Genomic DNA, 21,801 nt, shown 5'->3' on the forward strand with positions numbered 1-21,801 from the left:
GCACACCCCTTGTTCATGACTATGTCACTAGATTGAAATTAATACAGTATAATTCAGTTTGATAGCTTTGTACGTCAATGATATCAATTTTTTGGGTCAAAGTCTATAAATAAAATCAATTTGGCGACCCGCCCAAGGGTGTCACAGTCAAGGCCTTGAAAAATGTGCTGAAAGGTCATAAAGAGGTGAAGGAGAAGTTTTTCTCTTGAATGGTCTAATGAAAGCGCAAATGCTGTTTTCACTTCGTTCAAAGAAGTTTTTATTTATTTTTGTTTTTATAATTGTTATCATTGAAGGGCATCCGGTATAAAAACTGTGACAATCAACTCTTGCAATTGACTTGCGGTATTGATAAGCCGACGTTGCGTTTTCTAGAGGGCGTAGTATTCCTGTAAAGTAGTGCGCTTTTTACTGTCCCAATACTTTTGTGCATGATGTTTTTACATACAACTGCAAGTCTCTTTCATACTGATGAGAGATACATATATAGCAGCAAATTAGAAAACATTCCATTCAGCTGTAATACTAATAATAATAATAAAAAAGGTTTTCATGAATTAAACATGACGTTGTAATTGAAACAGCAGGGGACACGGAGACTGAGAGATGCAGAGAGACTCCCGAGACTAATGAGCTCACTGTGGGGTGTTCTTCCTCATGTGACTGCTGTAATTGGGTCAGTCAATAGACCTGAGCGCTGTGCTGCTGCTGCTTCTGTCTGGCGGCCCGACCCGGCCTGCTTCGCCAATGGCGGGCGTACGTTTTGTGAAATTTTGCCGACTCTGGGAAACAACCTATTTGTTTTGCACCAAACAGTTTATTAATGATCTTAGTCGTGCTCGGATTGAATAAGTTGGAAAATCTCATTGTCGGTATCCTCTTACCTGTCACGTCTTTTATGCAATTTTCATCAACATTCTTTGCACACATTGATCGAATGCATGGACTCTTCTTAGTGCGTGTACACTAATGAGTGTTTACATGCAGTGCTGTCGGGCTGAGTGGGTGTTAACTTGAGGACTATATGAAGCTCTAGTTAAGTGCTCGCATACCTTTTTATTTTCCTTGTGTACATTAATTACAGAGCTTTCTCCAGCACAGCACGTGGCCTAAAACCATATCGTTGGATGAAATTTTGTTTCATCTTCAAAGCATGCAACCGACATTTGCACAGAGGCATTGAGCATGTAGATGTTGATCTGGAAGAAACACTGAAGTCGGGCAAATGGATCGTGGATTTTTTTTGAAAGGCTGGATTTCCAAGAAACCAAATGTCAACTGTACCGTGAAAAAGTATTTGTCTTCTTATAAATAAAATTGTATTGATCGTTGCTTTACGTTAGCGAGATGATTATTTTCAAAAGGCTTTGCAAAAGCAAAGAAAGTGGGCCATTCAATGTGGACAAACAACTTTATTTCTGGTAATGCATCTATACACTGTACATTCAGTCACTGCAGTATATAAGCATTGCTATTTTCAAACATAATCTCATCAAGTCCTTTACTTTACAATATTGTCGGTGTCGTGCGAGAGGGGTGCTGTTGGGAAAAACGAGGGGATCACATGAGTGGGCGGAGCTTTTCGTACTGCATATGCGGCGGCATTCAACAATGATAGAGCTTCCATTTTGCCTCTTACATCAAAAATATTTCTACAAGTTTTATAGAGCATTAGCAGCAGCACAGGGCGAAAGAGATACAAAAGGATGTTGGGGGACAATCTTTAACATGACGGTGTGTGTGTGTGAGAATATATAGCTAAAAATATAAGAACTGGTGAAAAGAAATGCAATACAAAGACTACAGTAAAAAAAAAAAAACCAGCAAAGAATTAGATGAAAGGAATCGTCTCTTACGCACTGCATGAACTGTTTTTGAAACATTTCCAAACACAAATAAAAAAAACAAAAACAATAAAACAAGCCATCTATAGTAAGAAAAGATTTCATTTTGAAAAAAGGAAACACCATGTACATCTATTATACAATATTGTTAATGAAAAATATATTTACATGTTGCAAATTCATATTCAAATTGTTACACTGGCAAGGATTTGTTTATTAATATGGATTGTTATTGCTCTTCTGGCAAAAAAAATCCTTTTGAAAACAAGACCCCGTTCTTACTTTGTACGGGTAGACGGAAAGGCCAATGTCAGTCGTCTCCCTTGTAGAAAAACATGCATCAAAAAAATTACACACAACTTTTTTAGAGTGTAAAAGCAACTAGAAAATGTATCAATTTGTGGGCGTGGCAGGCGCAGTGTCGTTCTCTGAGCGAGAGTTTCACTTGGACCTGAGCTGGCCTTTTTTCTACACTAATAATTTTTCTTCTCCTCAACATGCACGCACGCCTTAGGACAGCCTGTCCACAAAACTCTTTTATGTACAAGCCTTTTGCAACAACTTACCAAAGCAAGTGGCTTTATCCCCCCCACCCCAAAAAGATCATCTATAAAAGTGTTTTGCTCATGCACATCATGGATTCCAAATGAAGAATAAAGAGAACGCACTCTGTGGGGGGGAAAAAAAAAGCTTTGCGTGTTCATATTGATTGTTAAATTGCTCTCTGACTTAGGAATAAAACATGTAAAGTGGTTGTACTTGGATGGCAGATTTTTAAAAAAAAGAGCTGCTGAGAAAGGGAGAGACTTTTTTTTAATTCCCCCACCCCTATAAAGTAGTTGTCTCCCCCCCCCACCTTGAAGCTACTTCTTCAGCTTTCCCCTTCTGGAAACCTTACGCCAGTGTCAGGCACTTGAGGTTGTCCAGCATTGCATTTGATATATTTTTTGAATTATTATTATTTTGTTTGTTTGCTTTCTATGCACAGCTTGTTGCTTTTAGTGACCGATGACGCTTGGTAGAAAAGACAAATTGCTTCAAATTGCATATCACAATAAACTCCTCACATGAACAGTAAGTACACTGTAAATGCCCAATAGTTGACGATATGAATGGCAAGTTTTCACTTTCATGCATAAACAAAAAGTATGACTTTTCTTTTTTTGTTTCTTAAAAAAAAAGTGAACATAACACACTCAATAAAATATCTCATTTCAAACATTAACAATCAAAGCAAAAATAAGCATTAACATAATGTACATTCTGATTGCATTGTACCCACTGCAATGGCATCTTCCTGCCAATGTCTTTTTTTTTTTTTTAAATAAAAATCCAAATGTGATTGTTTGTGCAGTTTTTTTTTCCTTTTTTTTTTTTTTAATAAATCTCCCTACTAACATACAGACTGATGACAAATTAATAGGGGGGGGGGGACAACAACAAAAAGTGTTGCCATGGTGCTGGGCTTGCACTGGATCGAACAAAATAGATTTTCCTCACATCCCTTCCCAGTCCAGCGAAGCAATGTTGCCTCTTTCAAGGCCACAAACTATGACATCATCAAGTTCGCCCGCCCCTCCTCTTGATTTGTCAACGGTTTGTACGTTTCGGCGAGCTCGAGCGATTTTCGTCAATCAGGCAGTAACAGGTAGAGCCTTGTTTTTCTTTCGGTTTATTTACAATACTTTGCCTCGCGTAAACAGAACAATACTTAATAGAGAATGAATATAAGCAACAAAATTGTATACGGTAGCATTCATGTATAAGATGATGTTTTCAAAATAAGACAAAAATTGGATTACAACGCATACAAACAGTTTGTTGTTAGGACAAAGTGCCATTCATTATTGTTAAGTCCAAAAGTCGATATATATTTACAAACCTTAATTTCATGAACATTTGTGGTTCTTCCGATACAGTTCATAAAGTTGTGATATACGGATGAATCAAAGTCCGATAGATGCCAGCTTTCTCACTCCTCTGTATCGAGATGAGAAAAATAGGCCACGCCCACCTGTGGAATATTGTATCTGTAGTAGATTCGACACCTCTGGGCGTTGACCCCAAATGCTTCAACGCAAATATGGCTGGCTGGTGACCCACGTGAGCGACATTGGGGACAAAGACCGATGGATAGAGTTGGATTATTCCAAATCAAGTGCGGTGCCCCTCCCACCCCGTTAAAAAACTGCGATGACATCATTTTGCAAGCGCTTGTGCTCATTGCGTGAAGACATTTGAAATAACACATGACTTGATTATGTCCTCCCTGTCAGTTGGGTTGCTTAAAAGCAAGAATTCAGAAAAAAGAAAAAAAAACATGACGGCACGTGTGGATAGTTCATATGTTTGTATTGTTCATCTTGGGATTTATTTGTCATAGTCTATGTAGCTTATCATGTCTTGAAAATCTTCCGTCCTCGAGGGAGCAACGAGGAGGCATTTCCCCTTTGACTAAAATATTCTGATCCATTTCCTGTCACCGACTGTCCAACCTGTCTTGAGACAGACGCAATCACTCTTGTGATCAACTTTTCAGTTCTGCAAGGATGAAGGTGAGAGTCAGAGTTCAAGCGGCGCACTTCCTCGTTGGGGGCGGGCGTGGAATTTCTCCAGATGACCGTTCTCCATTCTTGCGGGAAGTGTCGGGAATCTCTGCGCCGGATGTGGGGACGGAGGGGGCGTGAGGGACTTGGCTACTGGATTACTTTTTTGACAGCGTGTCCTTGGCTGTCAAGTTTTTGTCGCTGTTGGATTTGGGCCAAAGTTGCTGCTGTAGCTCTTTGACCACCCTCTCCAAGTGCTCCCTGGCCTCCCGCTCTTGCAATAAGTCGGCTCGGAGCTGCTCGCGGTCAGCTTCGGCGTGCTGCAGCTTCATCTGGAGGTCTTCGATCTGGAAAACATCACGGGACGCAGATGAAATCACACACCAGAGCATTTCTGACAGAGAGAGCAATGATCCAATTACCGACCCCCGTCCGTCCCCAGCAGACAAACAGACGGACGGGTCGGGCAAAGACGCAGATGAGATGAGACAAGACAGACGGCTCGGCTCGCATGAGACACAACAGACAGTTAAGATTGGGGAGGGATTAAACAGGCATGACAGAAAGACAAAATCAGAATAGCTCAAACTCAAAAGGCACAGTGGCTTGTGTACTACTTAGTCTTTTGCAGCATGGTATGTGCTGTAAAAAGGAAAAATAAGTTGAGTGAATTCAAAATTTTAAGTTGGGTGCTTCAAAACGTTTTGTGATGTGTGCATGTTTACTTGATAAGAGATTAAAACATTATTTTCTGTCGCCGTGCCTTTTTCCAATAGGACGAAAGCGTGTACGGGGAGATTGGCACAACCTCCCTCTTGTTTTGTCTAATCTGCATTTCCCATGATGCCTGGGGGAAGTCGACACGTCTTCCTGTTTCCTTTCCGAGGGGGGAATGAACTTCGCTCTCTGCGTTTGAGGCGACGCCCATTTATTTTTGACCAAGGGGGAAGTGTTTTTTGTTTTTTTTTTCCTTCTTTGCGGAGCTTGAGAGGACTTTAAAACGAAAACCACGACCCACCGCAATTACTGTACAAGTGCATGTTTCATAAGCCTGCAGAGTTCCAGACATGTTTTTTTTTCTTGTGGTTAACAAGTGTTTCTTAAAAAAATAAAATAAAAATCTGACTGACCTGTGCCGAGTATTTTGCACGCAGACGTCCGGCCTCGCAGCCTTTATCGCAAACCCTCAGCTGGCGGGCCTGCTCGAGCTCCCGCTTCAGACGGATCCGCGACTCGTTGGCTTCCTTCATCTTCTTCTCGCTCTCAGCTCTCAGGCGCTCGATTTCCTTCCTCAAATTTCGCTTGGCCTCGGTCGCCTCTCGCAATTTCTCTTTTTTTGCGACGCGCAAGAACTCCAGCTCCTGGAAAAAGACAAGTTGTTGGAGTTGTTGACATACAAAGACAATTTGAGATGTGGACAAGTTGTCTTTTTTAATTTTTTTTTTTTTATAAAAGCGATGTCTGGCGGTTTATCCGGTGTGCTGCAGTCTCAATGTCAGTGTTTACTTTTGAAAAGTCGAGGGTTAGGGCAATGTGTAAGCTAACTGAAGAGAGATTTCCTTCCTCTAAATGACTGCGTGTGTGCATGTGTGTGTGTGTTCGTAGTAAGCAAAGCCTACTCATGGGAACTTCACAGTTTGGACAAACATGTCTGTCATCAAGTTTTGTTGGTTCCAAAAAAAAGACTATCCCTATCACGCCCTAGAGTCTGCACAGGCTTTACATGGGGGCCCGACTTTCAACACTTCCCATCTCAACATCTCGTGTTGGTTCAGCTCAAGCCAGCAGGAACGCTGCTTGTTTCAAGTAAGAGCGCGCTTCATTCAGCCTGCAGCTTCTTGGCTGCTTTGACTTAGCGTGTACTTTCTCTCGCCGCCTCCTCAGAGCACGGATGGATACAAAGCGAGAGTGGAATGTCGTTGCACTGGGTTGCTCCAGACTTATTTTTGTGCCGCACATATACACACGCACACACAGACTCTTTCAACTGCATTTTCTTGTTCCCGGTCCAAGCCCAAATATAAAAATGGAAGTCTGGCCTTTCCTTCTGTAGCAACATCCGCTCAGAATGTTATCACTTGCCAACTCACGCTTTGCTTTGCAGGCAGTGATTGTCATTGGGAATGCTATTCGGCATCTTATACGAACTTTTCACCGAGTTTAAGTTTGATTTTAGGATTTGCTTTTGAACTGAAAATGAGTTCTTGAGTCATTTCCTGTGGAATGCTACCTGTTGAAGACTGCGTTTGGCCTGCAGGGCGGATCCCAGCTTCTCCTCTTGCTTAACCCTCATCTTAACAATCTCATGCAGGAACCTCTCCTTTGACTCTTTGGAGTCCAGCCCATGGTCCAGCGCCTGCCGCAGGCTCTCCAACTCGGACTCCAGCCCCAGTTCTGGAGGGGCCATGGGGGCCGAGACGGGAGCAGCCACCGGGGTAACGCCCTCTGTCGTCACGTTGCAGATGGGGCCGACGACGCCGGGTGAACTCAGGTCCTTGGCTGAGCTGGATGAAGTGAAAGATGGTGACGACAGGGAGGACAAGGATGATGTGACTGTTGAGAGAGAGAGAGAGGCGAAAGGTTGACGCTTCAGTATTTGTTCTTTAGTGCTGGGACAAAGATCTTAGCTTACACTCGTCACGGCTCTCCACTTCAATCTCCACCTCTGAGTCATCCTGAGGTGGCTTGCTGGCAGTGGAGGTAAGGGAGCAAGCCCCTTCAGGTGCTGGAGGCTGGAACTCCCCTGTGACTCTTCTCTTGCGAGGTCTCGAGCTGGCGTTGGCGCCCTCGCCCGGGGGTTCCCCTCCGCTCGGGTGCGACGTGCTGGGGACTGACGGGGACATTGGGCCCACCTTTCCCAGGGGCAGTGGTGTGAGGGCAACGTTGGGGGCCACAGCATTCTCCAGGCTCTTGTAGTTGTAGAAGCTAGAAGGAGCCAGACCCAAATGTTTGTGATCGATGTCAAAAAGCACAATAAGGCAGGCTCCAAATGCAGTCCGGGCCAGATCTACAGTCATGTTACAGGCAGTATTGGCAACACCATGCAAAGTGGGTATTAAAATAGCGCTAGTTCATCAAATGTCTTTTCACGTTCAAGTGTGGGAGGTTGTGGTACAGTCAGAAAGAGTGCGCTTATCATTTTTCGCACAAATTATTCTCAGTAGAGCAAAGGGAAGGGGAGAATTTGGAAAGAAGATCCTTTTTCATGTTGTCCCCCCCAAATACTGGACTTACTTGTCTCTTAGCAGAGCGAGGGGGTGAATGGAGAGTTCTTTATCACCGGCAGAGATGTGCGGCGACCACGGTCGAAAAGCTGACGGCCTCTGTCTCGGCTGAATGCAGTTGAAGCCCTGGTGGGGAAAAAAAATACACGAAATGTGAATTTTAGACCATTTTATGACTGACGCACAAAAGGAGGTGATTTTTCTTGTGTCTCGTAAAACTGACCTTATTGGGGTTGGAGAGGGACTGTAGCCAGTCATGCTGCTTCTCTTTGTCAGCCAAAGGAGATTGTATTGGGATGTCTTCATGTTTGAGCTTTTTGACTGGAATGGGATCCGGCACCTTCAAGAAAAGAACATTGACTGCTTATTTATGATACAACGGGAAATTGGGTTTTGCTTCATTGAATCAAGAAATAGCGTTTTTGCTGCCACTTCGTATAAATGCTGAGAAATTCCATTTCCCAATGACTGTGCAAGTGTTCCCCACTTGGCACCAAATCAAGAACTGTTACATTAGAAGGTCAGTAAACTGCAAATGCACAACATTGTGCCAGAAAAACCATGTTTGCGTGTAAATAGGGATGACTGCAAAGGAGTGCCAGAGGAGGATACTGATAACTGGAAGTGCCAGTGAGGTTAAATTTAGATGTGCTATTGACTTTGGGTGACTTTGATGTTGTGGAAATACTAAAGCAAATGACACACACACTCACACACACACAGTGGAGACGATGGTAGTGTGTCGCACAGTTGTCACCCAAAACCAAACCAATCTAGCAAGGCGTGTTTGCTCAAGAGTTGCCAAGAGTGAAAGCAAAGGTGACTGGGGCACTGTGTGTGTGTGTGTGTGTGTGTGTGTGTGTGTGTGTGTGTGTGTGTGTGTGTGTGTGTGTGTGTGTGTGTGTGTGTGTGTGTGTGTGTGTGTGTGTGTGTGTGTGTGTGCGCGTGTGCTATCACACTCAGACACACCCATGCAGACAGACAAGTGAGGTTTTGTTTCTCTTTCTTCTGTTCGGCTGCCTTTATGGCACTGACCTCAGCCTCTCCGAAGTGGGGCTGTCACTAGCTGCCACAAGCGCGCACACACACACACACACGCGCACACACACGCGCACACACACACGCGCGCACACACACACACGCGCACACACACACACACACACACACACACACAAACACAGATGCAGTCTGTCTATGCTCCTCAAAATCGATTTTTCGATGATCTTTTCAGTCAAGCAGTTTGTTGGTGACATTAAGCAAATGCAACAAAAATGTACAGACTTTTAACTTTTTTGATAGATATTATTGTTTCAGTTCCTGACCTCAGACAGGCAATAGCTTAGGGAAGTCCTGTCTGTGATTCCCAGCATTGTAGGCTAGATGTAGAGATATGGCCTACATATTAGTCGAAGCTGCAGATAAGCCTCGAATGTGGCTGACAGCACACGCCGCGGTGCGCTCTGGGCAAAGTCTGTGCCACGTGCCTGCCGTCTTCTCGTGGATTATGGCTTGCCAGTTTGTCAGCGCGGCATCAAAGCTCCAGTAGGAGGAAGAGGAGGTGGAAATATCGGCAGAATTCATGGCGCTCAATTGAAGTGTCTTCTCGCGTTGGGGGCCAATACCCACACAACCAGAGTGACTGATATGAAAATGCGAAGGCTCACTCAAAAAACATACAGAGAGACCAAATCAAGAGGGGTACGCTATAATTTACTTCAAGCTGGTCCTTTCCAAACCCAATGACGATTAGCAATATGGATGTTTATATGTGTGCTCTTATCAGCCCAACCCTTTTATGATCTTTTGTACATTACACAACAGATACAGGATATCACACTTCTCAGACAATACGTTTCCGATTAGCTACGTGTGAGTCTGCGATAGACATGACATTTTTGCAACGTCGACTGAGCTTCAACACCTACATAACACCTTACAATGCTTGCAACGGCTTGCAAAATCCTGCTGTCTGCCATGTGGCTCTTTAAGGCAACAAAAGCTAAATGCGATAACCTCATGAAATATGTCCTGCTTGAGGAAGCAAGGCACAGTATTGCAACAGCATACAAGCTGAGAGCGGCAGCCCCTGTGTCAGCTGCCACATGGGGCCCACCGTGCAGGGGCTCCTGTGCGTGCACGTGTCTGGGCAAGTGGATGTCTTGGTGTGTGTGAGACAGGATGGGTGGGGTGATAACAGCATTCTCAGTGAGAGGTCCGTCTGCGCGTTCTGAAACCACCCGAGTTTCCGAGCACTTCCTCTGTCTGCAAACCACAGACGTTTGCCAAAAGTATTCATTGACTACGTTTAGTCAGTAAAACTTTTGAAATCTGAATTTTGGCACTAATTGTCCATGTAAACTCTGGCAGAATCCCCAAAAATGGTTTTGGTTTGTAAAAATAATACATTTCCACAGATTGTGCATAAAAGATCTACATGCATAGTATATATAAAACAGCAGCTGCTTAAGTCAAACCGTATAGCACATCAAATATGTAAAGAAGTAGCCACAAGAGAGGCGGGCTGCATACTAAAGGCTAACATGCTAACCACATGAGAACGTGAGTGGATGAGAGGCATTTTATTTTATCGATCACTCAGAAAAGCACCGAATTTGCTGGAACAATGCCAAAAGGGCCCGAGAAGCTCTCCCTGTTTCCCCCGAAAACTTGATCTGGTGAAACTCGCCTAAGGAAACTTTTCAAGTGATGACTTGGCAGACTGCTCCCGGTGTCACTTTAGAAAAGCGCCATCACATCAAATCCCACAGGCTTTTGCTACTTCTCTTTTGTGACAGACAGCTTTTTTTATGAGGTAACGCAGAAAGTCTTCTTGACACATTCTGTCAGCCAACACTCCACCCTCCCCTTTCTTGCTTCAAATTCTGCCATCGCCTTCCCTCCCACATGTAGTTGTCTGTTTGTCTGAGACCATTTCCTGTGTCATAGATTACAGGATGTCCTTAACAAACATACAAATTTCTGGTTGCCCAGGAAGCCAGCAACACCGTATTTAAAAAAAAAAAAAAGAATATATCTGTTTTTAAGTAGTATAGTATAAAAGACTACAACACTCTGCCACGATGCTCTTTTAAATTGTAGTCTAACTGTAAATTCAGGGCACGCTTCAAAATTCCACTGACCGCAGTTGCCATTTCCTTAAACAGGAAACTATTCTTGCTTTGACCGCATAATGTGACTTAAGACTGGCTGACTGTAAGTGTCAAACAGTCCTTTCTGGTATGGTGCTAAACTGGTTGCCTTGCTTCACATCCCTTTTGTAGTCCCAAATTGAAAAGTCCAGAAACCTGTTTTCTTTGCTCTTTCTTGACTCAGGAGGATGAACAGAGCCACTCCCTGCCTGTGACCTAACATTGGCCTCTGCTTGTCTTACTTACTAAAGGGGGGGCCCCCCACGGTGTTGAAAAAAGAGGCGCTCTCTGTGTGGGGGGAATGTCGAGCGGGTCACCTCTTGCAGTCTCGGCCACATGCTGGACACATGAATTTAATATCTTCATCACAGTTATGTGAAGTGCTGTGTGAAGGCATGTATGGTTTCACCCATAAAACAAAAGAAAGGGGGAAACGCCTCAACTGTGCCCTAGCTACAATTTGGCAACTTGGTTCCACTGGCGGGGGATTTACCGAGATGAACAATGACTGTTTTCAATAAAGTAAGTAGCGTCACCATAACACCACTGGCACACTACAACGTTAAGCATGATTATTATTCAAGACTGGGTTGCTTGGGCTTATTCCCGACATCAGTTTGAACTGATTTGCTGAGAACTGGCTCCGTCTGGCACTATCCGCATTGCATTACGCACTTGAGCTGACAGCTGCCGGACGCCCTCTTCCTTCTCAGCCCAGACTCACAATACTTTTCAGGCTTGGACGATTTTGTTTCTCCAGCGTGGAACTCATCTCCCTGACTCTAAAGTAAGTTTGAATCTTTTATTACACTGTTCGATCTTTTTTACTTCGCAGCCGGAGTGCCTGGGAGAGCGGAGGCTTCGTGGCCGTTTGTCTACCGTCGATCATCGGACACAAAGTATGGCTGCGGATCAAGAGGTTTGTACGGCTTCGTGCACCAACTGCACCCTTCTCTTAGAGAGATTGTCCCTGCTAGAGGGACGTGTCCGCCAGTTAGAGCAGAATTGCGCGATAACCGTAGATGTGGCGGATACAGTCGCGGACTGTAGTCAGCCCGCTAGCCCAGTTAGCATTAGCCCCAAGCGGCTTGCTAATCGCGATGAGCCAGGTAAGACGCATAGCCGTCCAAAGTCATCTCGGTCTACTGGCCGTCGCACTTTGGTCATAGGTGACTCCATTACCCGAAATATTACGCTTAAAAATCCAGCCACGGTAATGTGTATTTCTGGGGGCAGAGCACCCGACATAGAAGCTAATCTTAGGGAGCTGACTCGCAATAGGTCTAGTCAACAGCGTAGTTCCAACAACACTAGCTACTCGGACATAGTGATACACGTCGGCTCCAATGATGTTAGGATGAGGCAATCGGAGATCACAAAGAGAAACATAGCGAGGACTTGTGATCTCGCCAGAAAGATGAGTCGGCATCGAGTATTTGTCTCTGGCCCCCTGCCTGGGAGAGGCACTGATGAGAGGTTTAGTAGATTAGTCTCCCTTAATCGATGGATGGCTGGGTTCTGTAATAAGCAGGGACTGTATTTTATAGATAACTGGCCCTCCTTCTGGGGCCGCCCCGACCTGCTGAGGAAGGACGGCCTTCACCCTAACCGTGAAGGCGCCTTCACTCTTTCTAGGAATATAGATTACTGTTTGAGCCACGCATGACAGGTCACTTTAGAGCAGGCCGGGGCACAGGTGATTAGACCACCTGTCAGGATGGGTTTGGAGTCTGTTAAGCTAAAGTTAACTAGCGCTAGGCTAGACTTCCAGCATGCACATAGCTCCTTGTGTAGACTAGAGCGTGACAGTTTGAATAGTGCCACAGTACACATAAACACACTTTCTACTGGGGTAGTAGACAAATCCAATCACTCCACCCCAACCGGTTTTGCTGATGAAACGGTGCCTGTTTCAGATAATTTTACATGTGTAACAAATATTTACTATCAGATTCCCACGGTCGTATCGTCCCGCCGCGCTAACAAACATTCGAGAGGTGATGTCAGGCCTAGAGAACACAATCTTACTCGCATCTCGTTTAAATATCCTTCGATAGATACGCACCCTGACCGACCGATTACGCTTAAACTCGGTTTTATGAATATTAGATCGCTTCATACAAAAGCAGTTCTCGTTAATGACCTCATCACGGAACATAATCTAAACGTTTTTGGTCTCTGCGAGACCTGGTTAAAACCTAATGAACTGATGCCGCTTAATGAGGCCTCGCCTCCAAATTTTGTGAGCTCGCATGTGGCGCGTCCTCGAAAAAAGGGTGGGGGTGTCGCCCTCATCTCGAATTCTGAGCTGAGACTTAGGCCTCGTTCGACCAATGTATTTAAAACATTTGAAGTTCTCACTGTCCGATCCACCGCTTTACCGTCATTTTATCTTGCTGTTATTTACCGTCCACCCGGGGCTTACTCTGGCTTCCTGGATGAATTTTCAGAATTCGTGGCTGATCTCGTAACCAATGCCGATAATATAATTATCATGGGTGATTTCAACATCCACATGAATTTACCGTCAGAGCCACTTACTTCGGCGTTTCAGACTTTAACTGATATGTTTGGTTTTTCGCAAGCCGTACAGGCAGCAACGCATAAGAATGGAAATACCATAGATCTGGTATTATCCCGAGGACTTGCAACCTCAAATATAGCAGTGCTGCCATACACTACTGTTTTGTCTGATCATTACTTAATAAAATTTGAAATTTTAGTTTCTTGTCAAAGACAAGAGAGCAATCGGAATTATAGGAGCCGTAATTTTAACTCCATGACTGCAACTGCGCTATCTGAGTTACTGTCGCCGGCAACTGCCATATTTCCCGCGTACACCGGCTCTGTTGATAACCTTACAAATGAATTCAATGCGACATTGTTAAATGCCATTGACTCTGTGGCGCCGTTATGTCTGAAAACTCGCCGTAGATTGCCTACTCCGTGGTTCACGGATGAAACGCGTACGCTTAAGCAATTATGTAGAAAGCATGAGCGCAGATGGCGTCTAACCAAACTTGAGGTTTTCCATCAGGCATGGCAGGACAGCCTCCTGAAATATAAGGATGCGCTTATCTTAGCAAAAACTCGGTATTTCTCGCAAGTTATTAATCTCAATAAAAACAATCCGAAACACCTATTTGATACAGTGGCAAAGCTGACTCTACGCCAGCCGACCCCCGATAATTCCTTCCACTCAGCTGACGAGTTCATTAAATTTTTTGCTCAAAAGGTTGAGTCCATTAGGGACGAGATCAAGAATACCATTCCAGTCGTGCGGTCGAGCCCGCCGTGTACCAACGCTGATGATCATGCAACAACCCTCTCAACTTTTAATAGCGTGTCCCTTGAAAGGCTTACACAAATGGTTAGTGCGGCTAAACAAACAACATGTTTGCTCGACCCTCTTCCAGCCAAACTACTTAAAGAATTATTTCATATTTTAGGACCGTCTGTCTTAAATATAATCAAGCTGTCTGTCTCCTCTGGGATAGTGCCAACAGCCTTCAAAACCGCTATCATTAAACCGTTGCTTAAGCGACCAAATCTTGACCCGGACTGTCTCAGTAATTATAGGCCAGTTTCAAACCTCCCATTTATAGCAAAACTTCTTGAAAAAGTAGTAGCACAGCAGCTTAATGATTACATGGTCGCCAATAATCGATATGACTCTTTTCAGTCTGGTTTTAGAGCTAATCATTCCACTGAGACAGCACTTGCTAAAGTGACTAACGATCTCCTCATAGCTATGGATTCAAACACTTCATCTGTACTGTTACTACTCGATCTTAGTGCTGCCTTCGACACTGTAGACTTTGATATTTTATTAGGGCGTCTTAAAAGTTGTGTTGGTATTTCAGGGTCAGCACTAGGCTGGTTCCATTCCTATCTATCAAATAGGACGCACCGAGTGGTCCATGGCAATGCGTCCTCTGAGCTCTATAATGTTACGTGTGGTGTCCCACAGGGATCGGTTCTCGGACCAATTTTATTTAATATTTATATGATCCCGCTTGGGGACATAATACGTAAATATAATATTAGTTTTCAATGCTACGCGGATGACACCCAATTATATATGCCATTATCGATGACAGATCCGCGTGATTGTTGTAATCTTGAGGCATGCCTTGCGGAGATCAAGCAATGGATGTCTCTCAACTTCCTTCGTCTTAACCCAGATAAAACTGAGATGTTGATAATTGGTCCAACTCGTTTTCAACACTTGTTCAAGGAAACCGCTATAACTATAGATAACCGTACTATCACTCAGAGCGATACTGTAACTAATCTCGGGGTAATGTTTGACCAAACTCTCTCCTTTCAAAAGCACATTAAGAATATAACCAGAATTGCGTTCTTTCACCTTCGTAATATTGCAAAGATTCGTCCGATCCTCTCGACCGGTGATGCGGAAACTATTATACATGCGTTCGTCACGTCGCGCCTGGACTACTGTAATGTACTATTCTCTGGTCTTCCTAAGTCCCGCATCAAAAGTCTACAGTTAGTACAAAATGCTGCTGCAAGGCTGCTCTCACGGACAAGAAAATTTGACCACATTACCCCAATATTAGCCAACTTACATTGGCTCCCGGTCCATTTAAGATGTGACTTCAAGGTTCTTCTATTAACCTATAAATCATTGCATGGCTTAGCGCCTTCGTATCTCGTCGACCTAGTTGTTCCTTATGCTCCGTCTCGTAACCTTCGTTCGCAAAACGCTACCCTTTTAGCGACACCGAGGGCCAAGAAAGTGTCTGCAGGGTCTAGAGCATTTTCTATCCGGGCTCCAGAGCTTTGGAATGCCCTCCCAATGGATATTAGGACTGCTACCTCAGTAGAAACATTTAAGACACGTTTAAAGACACATTTCTATGACATGGCCTTTAACTAACTTGGAGTGGCCGATTCGGCCGGAGTTTGTTTTGTTTTCTCTCCCCCCCCTCCCCGGCCGGGGAGGTGGTTAGGTGGCACCCAAGCTGACAGCGGCTATCTGGATTCTTGTGGGCTAATTCAGGTTGGGGGAACTGCAGCTCAACCTCCATAGCCAGGATAGCAGAGGGCTCCTCTGGCAGCCCTTCGCTCTGACTTGGACATCTACTTTTGATTTTCATATTATGTATTATTTGTGCCCTCTCTGCATCCATTACAACCTGGTGATCCTGAAAGGGGGATCCTTCCATCTGTGGTCCCTTCTCAAGGTTTCTCATTTTCCCCGGGCAGGGGTTTTGAGTTTTTCCTTGCCCTTTTGGGAGCTTAAGATCAGGGGATGCTTTGAGAATAATTGTCAATTTTTGTCTATGTGAAGCCCTTTGAGACTGCTTGTGATTTAGGGCTATACAAATAAACTTGACTTGACTTGACTTGACTACGCTTAAAATGACCTCATCTAGAATTCACTTTGATAAAGGATGTACAGTTGCAAAGTTTTCTCTGCTCAGCACATAAGTAACAAGTAGAAGTTTGTGAAACACGCTTCGTCTGGAAGGTGAACACAGTTTGTGTCAGAGCTCACTTCCAGGAAGTAAGTGCATAAAGTAAAGAGGACAGCCCGCACGCCCGCCCGCATCCATGGTACCTGTGTCTACCACTCATCCTAACCCAATCCATCATTTATCACCAAATCCAAAGCAAACGAAAATCTTTCATGATGACAGAGCAATGTGGAAAATGGCATTCCGATAACTTCACGTCTTTTTTCCTGGGTGGAACCCTAAAACCAAAATGTTCATCTCTTTCATGTATTTCCACATCCTTTGTTCCCACTGCATTTTTATTTTACAGCGCTGTTTTTTTTAGCAGCCTTCACTTCCAGGAAGTGTCCGGTGAGGCTAGTCGACAAAACGGAAGAGAAATCAGAGCTGCTGCTGCCGTACGATGGGCTAAAGGTTAAACATCACTAATAAAAATAAGCATGAACTGGGAGGACTGATTTTATAATCTACAACGCTGGGTTGGAGTGTTTGCTATCCACTATAACAACAACAACTATACAAACATTCAAGGATCCAGTGGAACAAATGAGAGGACAAGAAGCTACATCGGTCCCAAGGTCCCGAAAGGAAGGAAAGTTCAACTCTCCCGGCCACAGCAGTAAAAACAGAGAAGGGAAAAAAAGGTCATAAGTGCTGGAAACAAAAAAAAGATGGAGGAACGCGAGAGATTGTCCAGGAAGTAAGTCACACACAGTTTTGCTTAGATAGCAAGACATCCAAGCAAGCAATTGTATCGTTACGTTTCTATTCAGGTCCTACTATCTATGCTTTGTTTTTTTTTGTTTTTTTTTTGCTTAAGCATCATACGTTCCACTCACAAAGAAGCAGGCCCATATTTCCGCCTCTCTTATGAAAGACAACATGGAAATTTTATATTAGTTAGAAGCAATGGAAGGAGAAGGAATCATGTAACGTAATAAAAGCGTTAGCGGGCATAGAAAGCCTCTTGTACCACAATCTTGGAAAGCACAGAAAGGAACACACACATAAGAGAAGAGACGGGAAGAGATTGGAAGCTTTGGAAAGAGAGCAGGGTCTCCATCTCCTCTCGCCAAATTTGCTTTGGCAACTGTTTCCGTGGGAATGGTGAGAGACTGGCTCTCCTCAGTCGAGGAAAGCGGTGGACCCGCCTACCAAGCTCCGAGGCGAAAGATAGACACGGGGAGAAGGGTTAGGGTGTAAGTAAATACAGCTGGACTTTTCCATCCCTGTTCCTTTTCCATCGCTTACCCCCAAGTGACAAGACGTGATTCCATCCACTTTGTGGCTTGAATGTTTATTTGGCAATTACACAATTACCAGTGTGTGAAATGAATACAGAAATGTTATTTGATTACTCTTGACGTCAAAGGTAACGTGACACCATTAGTTCCCCGGTAGAAATATTGAATTTATTTTCATGGGACTAGCCAAAAGTTTGTATAGACGCCATATTGTGTCTATTGTGCACTGATGTTGTTATTTCATCCCATAGGGACACAGGAAGTGGCATCATCAAACAATGCCCATATGGGCAACACAATATAGAGAATATACCAAATCATTTCTTAAGTACAGAGGAATTTCAGGTTGAGTGTTTATTATATTGTAATTCATTCCAGACCCAAAATTAAGTTTTACTTTTTTAAGTCTGTGTGTAGTAAAAATAAATATAATGCAAAAGGAAATATAGAAATGAGTGATAACACAGTATTCTATATAAAAAATAATACAATCAAATTTTTTTTTTTAGATGTAAGTGACTCATTGTTTTTCTAGGAATAATGTCTTTCAAAGTATATTCTTGGAAACAGTTGGCTTTTTTTACAATATATTGTTGAATCAATGATGGGAATACTCCGACTTTTTATGACATGTGATGATGGACCGTATTTATTCAATGGCTTAATAAAAATGTTGTTGCAAGTTTTTAATCAAATCATTGAGTTGGAATTTAGTGTTACTTTTATGGTCATTGCCTATACATGTGAGAGCCATTGAAGCGAAAAGCAATTTTTCTCTTCCACATACATCCTACGTATTCCACTTGCTTTTAAAACGAATCTGTAAATCATTCGCCTGATTCACGCAGTTTCGATATGAGTAATTTTTGTTTCACGCTAATTGGGAGGTGTTGATAAACCAGGATGACATTTGGCATAGAAACTGTTGAATGACAGATGAGAGGAAAAAAAATTCCTTTGTTTACAGCCCTTGTAAAAGTTGTAGGAGGCTGGGGGGAGGGGGAGGTGGGGGGGGCATGTAGTGCGGAATACGCTGCTGGCTCTTAGCCTTGCATCAGTGCAAATAGCTGGCCTCCTTTTAAAAGAGGCCAGATGTGAATTATGGTTAACAAGAGGAGGAATGTGTCTGTGTATGTGCACGATGGGGGGAAAGGCGGAACGCGGGGCGTAATTCTGCTTGACGTTTAACGTGCCCTAAGGTTGAGGTTGCTCGTGAAAGGGTTAAGTCGCATGGCTGAGCAAATACATAAATAGCAGTGGGGAAATGTGTGTGGGCATGAACACGTTTGCCAGCTGGCAAGGAAGGAAAGGGCATGCATGCACATGCAAAGCGGCAGTTTGATTTCCAATTACAACTTAAGTGGCACTGGATGCAACGCCGGCACCTACTCCTTCACCTCACTCGAGACTGGAGTACAAGTCATAACCCGTGAAACCCGAGGAGTATTGAAAACGACCCAACAAAACAGATGCGATATGAACGGTGTCTGCTTGCTCCATTATACAATTGCGTACATGTACGTTCAACTGTAAAAAAATAAAATAAATAAAATCGACACACCCATTCAAACACATGAGTCTGAAAGAATTGGAAAATAGCCAAAAGCCGATTATCTGGTCTGGTATATTTCAGGGGGCAGTTCCACCACCGGTGTTTGTGGTGACAAATACGAAATTCCAAAACAAATGTTTACCCTTGATGATCTCACGGGAAAATAAAGCCCTGTAGTTGTTATCAGACATCAGTCAGCTTTCTGGCTGTCCATTTGACTAAAGTTAGCTTAGTGATAGGTTTATGTGGTCTAGAATTGTGTTATGTTACAATTTAAAACCCAATCTCCCGAGTATGTTTTGTTTTTAATGGCACACTTCATGCCTGGCAATCTTCAAATAGGGCAGAGCAATGGCTGAAAATAACAGTTTGCTATTGTGAGTGCATCGTGTGTCCTTGCACTGGCAACTTGCCCCGCTTGGCTCTTCCTGTCAGAGTGGAGGATGAAGGGGATTTAAATGAGGGCGGGGGCCTGTAGTCAAATCCCTTCTCATCTTACAGGCATCATTACGCCTGCTGAAGCCTTCCTTCTCCATAGAGGGACCCCAGACAGACTGCAATTTACAGTCTTATCCCCTCTTGCACTTACACCTGTACTTTAAGGATTTCTTGTAAGTTGTGCCCCCGATTAATGTCTAGTTTTAGGTTCACAGCACAAAAGAAAGTCTAGACCCACCTGGAAACCACATTGGCTTGTCTCAGTCACACGAAGACCACCTGGTGTCAATCTACACTATGGTGGTACAAATACACTTTTGGAAAATTAGACTTGCTCATCATGTGATTAATATCGCAGCTTACCATCTGAATATTATCGTACGGTTAGGGGTGGTGGTATGGGGATTCACAGATGGAATGTTTTGCTCAGACTCGGCGGATGTGAATGAATAAACAATCGGAGCGGGTCTCGCTTGGGGTGACAAAGGTGAAAGAAAGGAGGTTGCCAGAATGGTTAAAAATGTGTCCTCCACAGACAGCAAAGAAGGTCAACAGCTAAGCAATATATACAGAAAAGTAAACTTTGCTGTTTATTGTACTGTATGTTTACTGCAGAGTTCAGCCCTGTATATCCGTTAGAAAGGTTACTTTTCTAGTCCAAAATGTAACACTCAACCCTCTGCGTGGGTGCCGCTTATACCTTTCCTAACAACAGCAAGAGTCAACACTCAAGTCAAGGTAGAATTTCACATTCGTCTCCACTTTGCTGCATTCTTGGCGATATCTCAAGTACAAGGCCCGCCGAGCGTGGTCAGGTGTAAGGCGTGGAATCGAGAAGGATCTTGTAGGATTAGGATTGTTTGACACCGGAGGTCACAAGTGACGGTGAAGTCTCCTCCCTGCTGTTCTCAGTTGCTTAAGTGAGCAAACGTGTGCTCTATCGGTCTTATGATTTTCAACATCCAAATTCCTCCCAATAGATTTGTGGCAGACGGTCTGCCATGCCTCAAACTTCACGTTCTTATACGTACTTTGCTCATTCATAAGACTTCTTTATCACCCTCTTCCAAAATACCAAATCAACCAAAATCAGAAGAATAGCTTAAATAACGGTGCCAGAGGAACAATTCAGTGTCCTGATAGTATAACCAACTGGTGGATGTACACAAAGCACAAAGTCTTGCAGAGATCAGATGGCTGGAGGCTGCAGCCTTTTTCCTTCCTGTCTCGGGGGAAGGATTAGTTCTGTCTGTCAGCTGTTTCAGACATCACGGCTAGCCGCGCTCCTGAGCGGGCTTCTCGTATGACAGACGCCGCCACTCAACTCGACCAGCCAGCTCGCTATATGTTGCATAGAAAGGCCCTTGTGTCCACCGATGGCTGTGTTTGTTGTGCACGGGCATTAAATGGGCCGTGCGTATTCTGACATGGCCCGCATTTGAGTTCAAAACAGAGTCAGTAGTGGTGAAAAAGAAATTGGATTCAAATCGGTATTGCAATGGAATCAAATCGGTCAACTAAATTAGACTGTCCAGGAAAAATGTCACAAGCATCACATTGGAGAAACTTGTCTGTGCTTTTGATGGACCGGACGAAGGTGACAGAGATTGTCTGTCTGTACTTGTGCAATGTGTGCTGAAGTGCCAACTGGCAGAGCAGAGGCATAATGGTGCGGGTTGTTAGCGAGCACTCCAGTTGCGCCGTGATGAGAATGTTTTCGACAGCTTTTAGACACTTGGTTATAATGATGTTCTGCATGCCCTGTAGCAAGCTGGAACTTTTTTTCCCTCGACTTCCAATCAGACCGCTGAACATTTTTTTTTTTTTTTTTTTTTACCAGCAGCCGTGCTAACTTGTAGAAACATGCTGAGCCCAGACAAATTCAGTTTAAATGGTTTTGCATATAAAAAATAAAAAGAAATTACAGCCAGTGCCAGGTTTCAACAGACAGTATAGACAGTCACGCCTTTTGACGTTAATATCAGGATATACGGTACCTATATAAAAAGCTTGTTTTTCCAAATTTTCCAAAGGACGGAGCATTGCAGGTCGCTGTTAATGTGCAATAAGCCGAATACAATGTTTGCTTATAATCAATTAACGGAATTACCGCATCATAAAACGGGGCTATCGGAAATCAAGAAAACAATCTCCCAATCTCTGCCGTGCCGCAACGTGATAGGTGGAAACCTTGTTAGAGTGGAGCTTGGATAAATCAATGAGCACCAGAGGCTCCTTGAGGGCCAACGAAGAGGAGGGGCAGGTTATAGTAAATCAATTGTCGGCCAATTCATTTACATTGATAGTATCGGAATAATGGCATA

General features: G+C 43.8%; 1 protein-coding gene across 1 annotated transcript in view; it reads right to left on the bottom strand.

Moving 5' to 3' along the window:
* Window positions 1–1,392: 1,392 nt before the first annotated feature.
* skia (v-ski avian sarcoma viral oncogene homolog a) overlaps window positions 1,393–21,801 on the bottom strand; it is a 52,569-nt gene continuing 32,160 nt past the window's right edge. The window contains exons 2-7 of the mRNA XM_037268582.1: window positions 7,838–7,954; window positions 7,625–7,740; window positions 7,023–7,315; window positions 6,621–6,943; window positions 5,521–5,751; window positions 1,393–4,737 (exon numbers count right to left, since the gene is read on the bottom strand). Of these exons, the coding sequence (XP_037124477.1) occupies window positions 4,549–4,737; window positions 5,521–5,751; window positions 6,621–6,943; window positions 7,023–7,315; window positions 7,625–7,740; window positions 7,838–7,954 (1,269 nt within the window). The 3' untranslated portion in view covers window positions 1,393–4,548. The remainder of the gene's footprint in view (window positions 4,738–5,520; window positions 5,752–6,620; window positions 6,944–7,022; window positions 7,316–7,624; window positions 7,741–7,837; window positions 7,955–21,801) is intronic.

This window comes from Syngnathus acus, chromosome 2 (genome assembly GCF_901709675.1).
Source record: "Syngnathus acus chromosome 2, fSynAcu1.2, whole genome shotgun sequence".
In the NCBI taxonomy this organism is placed as follows: domain Eukaryota; kingdom Metazoa; phylum Chordata; class Actinopteri; order Syngnathiformes; family Syngnathidae; genus Syngnathus; species Syngnathus acus.